Raw genomic sequence first — 11,019 nt, forward strand, 5'->3', positions numbered from 1 at the left:
GCCCGAGAGTCTATCTGACGCACACGCCAAGGCGCGCAGGTGTGACACTCTTGCACGAAATTAGCACAAAAATTAATGTAAATATAAATATGCCAAATTATTATGGCACGTTACGAAAAATAAAGATAAAATCCGAGTCTCCAATTTACGAGTCCGAATGCAGTTAATGCACGAGTCCGAGTCTAAGTCCAAGTCATCAGTGCTCATGAGTCCTTAAAATTAGGACACGAGTCGGACTCGAATCTGAGTCCTGGACTTGAGTACTACAAGCCTCTGAGTCTTGATGCAAATTCAAAACTACGAAGTCAGATAAGCAGTCGCGTTTTATACATAAACATTTATTGACGATCCGGACGACTGCCCTTGGACTTGTTAAAAACGTTTCAATTCTTGTCTGTGGTAATCAGATACATGCTACGGCTTCTGTTGATAGAGTGTGTAATACACACTGAAAGAGATTAAAGACTTTATTTCTGACTTTTGAAAATGATGCGTGCAGGGCTCTACAGTGCGCACATTTCACTCGCATTTGCGAGCGAATTTTTCGGCATGCGAACGACGAAAAAAAAACCACGCACATTCGTGCGAGGGCTTCTTGCGGCCGACAATTTAGGAAAGCACTGAGCACAGACGCGACGAGTTTAACATTCTAAAATGTATCAAACGTTAAACTGCAAAGTATGTAAATCCAGCGCTGGATAGCCTACCTAATATAGTGTAACAAGTAACGGCCTGTATTGTTGTAAGTGTGTGTGTTCAGTGTTGTGTGTGTGTGTTCTGCCTGCGCCTTGCTCCCTGTCTGTAGTTGCGTGCATTGCCTCTGTCTTGCACTGCGGTGGTTCCCATGGTAGCCGGGGGGAGAGTGAAAAAGTTACATTTTTTTTGCCGTTCTGCCACATCTTTCTGTGATTGCTCCTCTTTCCCACGGTTGTATGTTGTGGGTGTGGCATTAGGTGGGAAAAGTGCTTTTTAGGGATTCATCAGATCATTCAACTGAGAGATAACTGAGAGCTGGTTCGGACCGAGCTGAGAAATATATTCGCTATGCAGAGAATAACGGCGTTTTTTAAAAGCAATGATGGTGGAAACAAGAATAAAAGAACGGACGAGGAAGAAAGTGTAGTGAAGAAAGCTAGAACGACGGGAGAAGGTGCGGGAAAATTATATAATGAGATGGAAAGCACACACCCCAGTGCAAACATTTAGATGGGAACATACAACACAGCAGAAAAACAAATAATATACAGTATATACAAATGGTACATGTCACAACACAGCAGAAAAACAAAGAATATATATACAACTGGGCGTGTTGAGGTGCAGATGTTAATTGCACATTAGTTATAGAAACCCAGTTCAGCTACAAAACTCAGGATATTGCACTGTATTTGGTATTGCATTGTATTGGGTATGGATGTAAAAGTGTAGAAATATAAATATAAAATATACAAAAGCTATAAAAACTAAAAAGTTGCTCTGTGAGGTTGCACTGTAATAAGTATTGCACTGTATCAGGTAAGTGTGAGAATATTGTCCTTTTAGGTCCTTGTTGGTGCATTGTTGCACCTGCCAAAAGTGGCATCAGTCAGTGCATGTAATTAGCCTTTTTCACATTACGTCACTTGCAGAAGAACCTCACATCCGTTTTCAGCCTTTTGAATGGAAGAAGAGGCGGCATGCTAATCTGCTGGCTAACAAGTAGCAACCATAGAAAGTCAGTAAACTTCCTCTCCAAAACAAGGCAGATAGGTGACTGGAATGGTCGCTAACAATACGTAATGATGAACAACAATGCGCAATATTATTATCAATCTTATCTGTGAATGACACAGTTTTGTTAACATATGTTGCCGCCGTATACCTCTTCTTCCATTCAAAAGGCTGAAAACGGATACGAGTTCCCCTGCAAGTGACGTAATGTGAAAAAGGCTAATTGTTCAAGGTGGTTATGGCCTGTGGGAAAAAACTGTTTTTGAGTCTGTTGGTCCTTGCTTTGATGCACCTGTAACGCCTGCCTGAGGGCAGCAAGTCAAAGAACTCAGAGCCAGGGTGGGAGCTGTCCTTGATGATGATGTTAGCTCTGCTGAGCTCTGCTCTCTGTTTAGCTACTGTTTGTTCATTCATTCAGTTGTTCGTTATTCATTTTATTCATTCATTCTCAATTGAATTTTGCGTTTTATGTGTTGGTGTGTCTAAGGTTTGCGCTGCAATAAACCTCTAAAATGAAAACCTACTTGTGCTTGTGCCCCCATTTTTTTCCCTGTGCTCCTAAAATTTTTAACTTAGGAGCATGTGTGCTCCTGAGAAAAAAGTTGGTGTAGAGCCCTGGATGCGTGGATGTTACTTGGCATGCTGAGAAGAGAAAATACTATTCATACTGACATTCTGAGTCCGAGTCTTAACAACAAAGCAGGCTTTCTCTTTCGTTACATTAGGACATAATATCAGTGTGTACATAATAAATAAATAAAGTTTTACACTGACATCTCTTCTATCTCCTCGGGTGTGCGGAACGACTCCCCTGGCCAATTCAGAAAACAGTTGATAAAGACCAGGATGGCAAGACCAGACCAAACCCACATGATCACAGAGAACGGCACTCCAGCATCATATATCAGCTATTGAGAGAGAGAGAGAGAGAGAGAGAGAGAGAGAGAGAGAGGATTAGGAAGGAACCGGTTCATGTTCAACAGATACAGATACAGTTGTTTTAAAAAAAAATAGCAGTACAAAATCAGTAACCTGATAAACCACTGTTATTAGTTGTAATGATGTTTCTGCATGGCAAATTATTTCCTTGTGGTTGTAGTAGTGTAATAGAAAACCAACAAACCCAACTGTCATGACATGGACGCTGCTTGTTCCGAGTAACGGACTCATTCATTGAAAGGAGTGTGTTCAAAAATAATAGCAGTGTGGAGTTTAATTAGAGAATTCATTCATTCTGTGAAAGAAAAAAAAAACCACACACACACACACACACACACACATACACAGGTGCCATTAAAGGGCTGATGACACGAACATGACTCTATGCAATTTCTTAAATAAACTATACAACATGGCAAACATGTTAGATTTCTGTTATAATTACGTGAAAAGAAGCTGTTGTTACGCGAATATCCAACTTTTAATTGCACAGCGCAAGAAAACTGGGTCCGTGGCTCGCGGCCATGTTGTGACGTCAGCGGAAGAACACGCTGCGGTTCACTGGCTGTTCTACTCTGGTTCTACTCAATGGAAATGGCGCATGAAAACGCCGGTGAACTCTCTAGTGCTAGCTCTTCCTCTTCTGGGAGTCTAGAATTGTGTTGATCTCTTCCGAATAGAATCTATGATAGCCTACCCTCTTTACCCTTTGCCTCTCGTTGCTAGGTGGCAGTTACATGAAAGCCGCAAGCTTTCACAAACAAATACATGACTGATATCACGCCGACTTTATGATTACATTTATGATTATCATGTAGAATCTATAGCTCTACGTACCTTTATCTTATGTCGTTTCACAACACATGTTCTGACAGGAGGACTGTCTTTGGATCCGGCATAGCTACTAGTAGACCCCCTCCGGAATACTGGCAGTGTTGCCAGATTGGGAGGTTTACCGCCCAGTTGGGCGGTTTCAAGTGCATTTTGGTGGGTTTTGAACATATTTTGGGCTGGAAAACTTCAGCAGTATCTGGCAACAGATACTGCTGACGTTTTCCAGCCCAAAATATGTTCAAAACCCACCAAAATGCACTTGAAACCGCCCAACTGGGCGGGAAAACTCCCAATCTGGCAACACTGTGTAGGCACTGCTGATGGTAGTAACACACGTTTGTGCTGAACTGAACACCCAAGAGATTCTTTTAAGCTGGGAAGGGTGTCAAAACAATCCAAATCGAAGTGTTCAGAGCACAGGACGGATTTTGGTGAGGGCTCCCACTTGTCACGAGTGCGCCTGACTTGCTTCACCCACTTCGCATGCAGCTCGGGATCTCTGGGAAACTTGAATAAACTTACCCCATCCTTGTGGGTTTTGGAGCAAAAGCCGGCAACACAATGCGAAGGCATAATAACTATATATATATATATATATATATATATATAAAATAATGTATAATAATAATACTAATAATGACAAACTGAACACCTGTCGCATCAACAACAAACTGGTAAGTTAGGAGGAAGGTTCTTTCGCTGACGTCATATAGCTCCTCCTCCTCATTCGTCTCCTGGGTGCTGCAGCCCCGTCAAATTTGCCCAAATGGCCACGTTTTTTATCATAACTTGTAAAATAGGCGCCTTCGTGAATTAATATATGGATCATCGGGAATTACTTTTTATGTTATAAAACATCGCCAAAGATGTCAAAAACGTGTCATCAGCACTTTAATTGTCCTTTATTAAGGAAGAATGGAAGCAAATGTTTCACACATTGTTATAAACTACAGTACTGTGCAAAAGTCTTAGGCACCATGTTTTTTTTTTTCATACAAACTTTGTTATAGATTTCTATTTTATGACTTCTACATTATCGAGTCATTTTAGAGTCCAATCGTTCATTTTCCGGCACAAAACTAAATGTTACAGAAAAAAAAAGTTTGTGTCTGAGCAGCATATTACATAAGAGAGCACTTTTCAGATTAAAAAAGAAAGCATAATGAAAGCTACTGGGTTTTGGTGCAAAATGAAGAAGCGAGTGTGACAGTCAAAGTGTCCAGAAGAACTGTGGCTGGTTCTGGAAGATGCTCAGTAAAACCTACAGCTCATTTCCGCATAAAACTGCACTCACTGGACCTGAGGCTTGTTTTTTTTAAAGCAAAGGGAATTTCGTCTCACACCAAATATCGACTTTGTTTCATTTATTATGGCTTACTGCTTACTGTTTGCAGTAATTTTTTAAATGTTGAAACATTTCATTTCATTATTTTTAAGCCATTTTACATAAATAAACAAACAAATATAATGGACCGTTCCAAACATTGTTTGGAGGAACAACGTAATTTGATTCAAAAGTTGATTGGAGAGGGAAAAATGTATAAAGAAGTGCAGCAAATTACAGGATGCTCAGCTAAAACAATCTCAAATGGCGACAAAACTACTGTTAAAACTCAATACTACACAAAGTAAGTATATTTTCACAGTTTTTATATAGGTGTACTGATTGCACCTTGATCCTGTCCAGGTGTGAGTCGTTTACAGCGCATGTGAGAGTCCGCTTAGCACGCGCGTGCTGTCCGGAGCGCACCCAAGAGTCTATCTGATGCACACGCCAAGGTGCGTAGGTGTGACACTCTTGCATGAAATGAACACAAAAATTAATGTAGATATAAATATTTTATGCCAAATTATTATAGCATGTTACAAAAAAAATCGGAGTCCTCGTCTCCAATTTACGAGTCTGAATGCAGTTAATGCACGAGTCCAAGTCCAGGTCCGAGTCATCGGTGCTCAAGTCCAAGTCAAGTCATGAGTCCTTAAAATTAGGGCATGAGTTGGACTTGAATCTGAGTTCTGGACTCAAGTACTACCAATCGACAAATAATCAAAATGGAAAAAGATTCAGATAATTATCACCTCCAGAAAGATCAAAGATGAGCTAAAATGACCTGTACATACTGTTACAGTCAGAAGACGTTTGATCGAAGCTCAGTTATCAGCAAGAAGCCACCGTAAAGCACCATTGGTGAAAAAGTGTGCAGAATCGGTTCAAATTTGCCAAGGAACACATCGATTGGCCCAAAGAGAAATGGCGTTAATGTTGAGAGTAAAATTGTTCTTTTTGGGTCTAGTAGTCATCGACAGTACATCAGATGACCCCGGGTACCGAGTTCAAGCCACAGTACGATGTGAAGACAGTGAAGCTTAGTGGCGCAAAAATCATGGTATGGGGATGTTTTTCATACTACAGTGTTGGGCCTATTTATCAAAAAACGGGGATCATGGAGGGGCGGCATGGTGGTGTAGTGGTTAGCGCTGTCGCCTCACAGCAAGAAGGTCCGGGTTCGAGCCCCGTGGCCGGCGAGGGCCTTTCTGTGCGGAGTTTGCATGTTCTCCCCGTGTCCGCGTGGGTTTTCTCCGGGTGCTCCGGTTTCCCCCACAGTCCAAAGACATGCAGGTTAGGTTAACTGGTGACTCTAAATTGACCGTGAGTGTGAATGGTTGTCTGTGTCTATGTGTCAGCCCTGTGATGACCTGGCGACTTGTCCAGGGTGTACCCCGCCTTTCACCCGTAGTCAGCTGGGATAGGCTCCAGCTTGCCTGCGACCCTGTAGAACAGGATAAAGCGGCTAGAGATAATGAGATGAGGGATCATGGATCAGTTTGAATGCATCAAAATACTTGAATAGATTATGTTGCTGTATCCCGAAGAAGAAATGTTCCTGAAATGGGTGTTTCAGCAAGACAGTGACCCCAAACACATGAATAAACGAGCAACATCTTGGTTCCAGACAAAAAGGATTGAGGTAACGGAGTGGCAGATCAATCCCCTGACCTCACCTCTGCTGAAAACGACAATAAAAATGCAGCTTCTGAAGCAAACCCAAATATTCACAGGAACTGTGGAATGTAGCTCGTTCACCCTCGGCTAAACTACCTATTTATCGGTGCCAGAAGTTGGTTGACTTGATGCAATGCTGATGTGTAGGAGTTATCAGAAACAAAGTGTTTGCAGCTAACTATTAGTTCCATCTGAGTTTGAAGAGAAAAATGTCAACACTGCTATCTTATTTATTTTTTGGACCAGATTAATATTCTTTTTTCTTTGCTTCCTGTAAAAAGAACAACACAAACTTGATAAAATGTGATATGGAATTGAGTGTATAATGTTTCCACTCCATCTGAAATATGGAAATAAAAAAGTGATTAAAAATATTTCACTTTATTCACGCACTGCTATGTATTTCAACACAGCTGCATAACCCAGCTCAACCTATGCATCGTTCGGCTTTGTTTCTGATGCAACAGATGTGAAGCCTTGCACTGCTTGAAGCTCCACCCCTTACCCCGTGGCATTTCACAACTGATTCTCCTCATTCTTTCCTACAACCCAGTGTTACTTGCTGTAGTACCTGGCCAAATGCCAACACCATTTTTATAATTGTTATGACTATTACAAACAAATAGTTTAAAATACAATAAGGGAATGAACTTACAAAATGGGAAGAGTTTTGCAAAATACATGAACTCACTTTGCATCATTTTGTATTAGTGCCGCTAATATCTCTGTAGTTATACATAAACTACACAGGCAACAATAATAACGTAGCTACTGGGAATGAATGCATTATTATAGGTGGCCTGCGTTATTATACTGTAGACTCAATAGTTAAGGTGCTAGTTAATAAGCTGAAGGTTATGGGTTCTGGCACTGGCAAGCTGCCAATGTTGGGCCCTTAACCTTCTCTGCTCATGTATGTCACTCTGGATAAGACTGTCTGTTAAACACCTCGAATGTAATGGACTTCAGCTTGTGTTAAGTTTCCTTGCGTATTTTAACACTTTAAAGTCGAACTTTTTCCCAATTCACACACGATATCAGTGTTGTAACATGCCAACCTGCTGGAATCACCTGCTTACTGCACAGTATTGACCCCGCCTTGAAATGTATCACATTTTTGACTGAAAAATGAAATGAACTTCATTGGGATTATTAATAAGAGTTGAGTGATACAACGTGTGTCACATTTGAAGATGAAAGCTCTGTCAAATTGCGATATATTATCAATCGGATTGACGTTTTAGTATCCTTATATCGTGACTCGTATTGGCAACTAATTGCAATTAAATATTATACTTAGCGGCCTATTCGGTTTTTAGCCATGTTGAATTTAGTTCGTTTGGTCCACGGCAGGCGTCGCTTATCCACGAGATCTTCACGAGACTTCGAAACGTCACGTGTCAGCCAGGTGTCAGTGCCGCCATTTTTCCAAACGAAATATTGCACAAAAACGAGTTTAAATGATGATTCCTGCCTACTTTTTTCAAACTTTCCTGATTGCTATCAAAACCAACAAAACTTCCGGCTTGATTACATCAGCATTCGAAAGAGGGCGCACGTGTCTTTTGACAACGTTGGCAGATGTTGGTCACTTTGATTTCCGCTGTACGTTTTACTTCCGTCCTACGATGTCTCGCACAGGTCTCGACGAATCTCGTTAACGGCCGTCGCTCTGACATATAGACTGATATGTTACAGAGCATATTTCAAACACTTATAACTTGCTACAGCAGTGACAAAATAGCGATCAAAAATGCATTCCGATATTTAATATTTTGATAATAAAAATTTTGCTTTCAGTTCTCTTTTAACACAGAGTTGGGGAATGTAGCTGAAAAATGTATCATGATAAAATGCTTCATTTCAGGTGATACCGATAATTATTCATAATTTTTAACGCACTTTTTAAGAGACTAGGAGAAAAAAGGTTGAATTTAACTACTTTATTGTGACTTAAAACACCTTACTTTAATCAATGGTTTCTTCATCGTCTGCTCAGTGTTTCCCGCATAGACTTTACTCGTGCCAGGAATATCAACGGCCGCCCAAAGTATATTTGGCGACCCATTTTAGCAAACGAGTATGAAGAATGAGAATGCTCTGATAGACGGGTGATAGACAGATAATAAAAACACCAGAGTGTCAGTGACGCAGTAGCTCACACGGACGTACTATGAGAAACCGGACTCGTTTATAATTAGCTAAGTTGTTCTTCATTAGAGCAATTTGATCTTCAAAAACAAAACAATCAGAATCAAAAACCATTGAAAACTGAGGGAGGAGTAGCGAGTTTCCTGAAAGTTTGTTAACCGGCCTAATTAGCAACTCGTTAATGAGAAATCACAAAACCAGGGAGTAACTTTTGTGCCGACTGATTAGATCAGAATCAAAATCTACTGAAAACTCAGCGAGGTCAAAAGTCAAAGTCCCTCTCACGCCAGAATTTGGTCTTCCCAGGCAGTCTCCCGTCCCAGTACTAACCAGCTCTTTGAGGCGTATGGGCGCGGCACTCGGCCTCTCGCTTATACAGCTAGGGTTACAGTGGGGGGCTAGTCCTCTGGCAACCACGAGAGTTTGACTTCCCCACTCGCATTTGTATTGCAGCGTGCCTTGCCAGACAGTAGTTTATGATGTTTTTGGTATGACCCGACCGCAAGTAGAACTTACAATCTTCCGCTCGAGAGGTGGACATGCTAACCACTAGGCCAACTCGTGGTCAAAAACTCAGGAAGGAGTAGTGATTTTAGTGAATTGTGGATGGACGCCACATGACGGCAATTAGCTCATCGGCTATGACCGGTGAACTAAGCTAATAATGTACTGTATGCCTAAAAGGAGCTGTGTTGTACTGGAACGATTGGCCAAATATCCGACCACATGAACAGAGGACTCTCCACCTTACGTCGGATCGTCAACGTTATCATGAAAACATGGTCCATGACAACCAATCAATGCTTTCAGCTTTATAGAGGATTTCGGCCTACGTCATTGTTTCTATAGCGACAATATTTATGCCGCCATTTTGACGGTCACAAATATGGCGACTACCGGTAGCGATACACTGTTGATCATGACGAAGTCTCATTGTCGAGTATTTTATCCGGCCTAGATGACGCGAGTAAGAAGCGATATCACCAGAAAATCAATGATGCTGGTGTATGTGATCCGTACACGTTACCAGGCTATCTTTTTCTGGCTTTGCAGCGCGGGTGATCTTCCTGACCTGCAGTCAGGCGTGTGGGAAATACCAGGGAAAAAACATAAAAGAAAAAGGAGCGAGATGCAGAAAACACCTTCACTATCCAGCGACGTAGGGCATTTACAGGGCGAGCAGAGGGAGAGGTATTTGCTAAAAATTGAGGTTAGCAGGCTTAGAGAACGACGTTTACCTGCTTCCACCAGGATTGTTCACTGACGTACGGAAGTACACGAAGGCCTCGTCTTTACCTGACTTCGGCCCACATGATCTGTATACCTATGTCATTAAAAACCAGGCTGGGTAACATGCCTACATCAGCGGGTCGTCCCTGGAGCCGGTGGTCGCCATCTTATTACAGCTAAGGTTTGTTCACATTTTCATTTACTTTCGGTCCTCAGGATAAACAAAATGTTATTAAATGTCATTGAAATAACTTCTTAGTCTGTTGAGACATGGCCCGTTATAAATTTGCTGTTACCAGGCAATGATCAAGAACTGTATTATTAGGGTCGGTGTAGTTGTAGCAGTGCACTAGCAGCTAGCTGTTAGCACTAGCTAATGTCAACAACATAGTAGCTGGTATGTTACTGTAGCAATGTTTACGTTCAGTCATTTGGATGACTGTTAAAACCTTTCAGCCTCAAGTTTTTCCTTTACTGTATTTACTAGTTTACTGAGCTAGCGCGCTCGCTCTCAGCCTGCCCGAGCGCGCTAGCTCAGTAAACTAGTAAATACAGTAAAGGAAAAACTTGAGGCTGAAAGGTTTTAACAGTCATCCAAATGACTGAACGTAAACATTGCTACAGTAACATACCAGCTACTATGTTGTTGACATTAGCTAGCTTGACCTTCAAAATGGCGGACACTGGGGCGTCACGTGACCTGTGACGTCACGTCGAAATCCTCTATAATACTGCTTTTTTATCCTATTTAACTGTCAGTACAGAAATTAATCGGCAGTTTTTGTTTTTAATCATCAGAAATCGCAGGTACAAAGTTTCAAAGCAACCTGTGCTTGTCAAGTCAAGTCAAGTTTATTCGTATAGCGCTTTTAACAATAGACATTGTCGCAAAGCAACTTTACAAAATTTGAATGACTTTAAACATGAGCCAATTTTATCCCTAATCTATCCCCAATGAGCAAGCCTGTGGTGACGGTGGCAAGGAAAAACTCCCTTAGACGACATGAAGAGGAAAGCTATTGTCACTGATTGATAACATCTGTGATTTACTGAACAGTACGAGTGGAGCAGCCTTCAGTGCGATCTGAAATCACATGAGGTAGAGCATTTTTTGTGCTGCAGGAAATGCAGGCTCTTTCTGCCGGCTACCA

The 11,019-nt window shown here is 41.4% G+C and overlaps 1 protein-coding gene across 1 annotated transcript in view; it reads right to left on the minus strand.

Annotated features, from left to right (window-relative positions):
• The window catches only part of slc43a1a (solute carrier family 43 member 1a), a 61,571-nt gene that overhangs the window by 20,913 nt on the left and 29,639 nt on the right, over nucleotides 1-11,019 (minus strand). The window contains exon 7 of the mRNA XM_060927318.1: nucleotides 2,485-2,618. Within this exon, the coding sequence (XP_060783301.1) occupies nucleotides 2,485-2,618 (134 nt within the window). The remainder of the gene's footprint in view (nucleotides 1-2,484; nucleotides 2,619-11,019) is intronic.

This window comes from Neoarius graeffei, chromosome 8, assembly GCF_027579695.1.
Source record: "Neoarius graeffei isolate fNeoGra1 chromosome 8, fNeoGra1.pri, whole genome shotgun sequence".
NCBI classification, from domain to species: domain Eukaryota; kingdom Metazoa; phylum Chordata; class Actinopteri; order Siluriformes; family Ariidae; genus Neoarius; species Neoarius graeffei.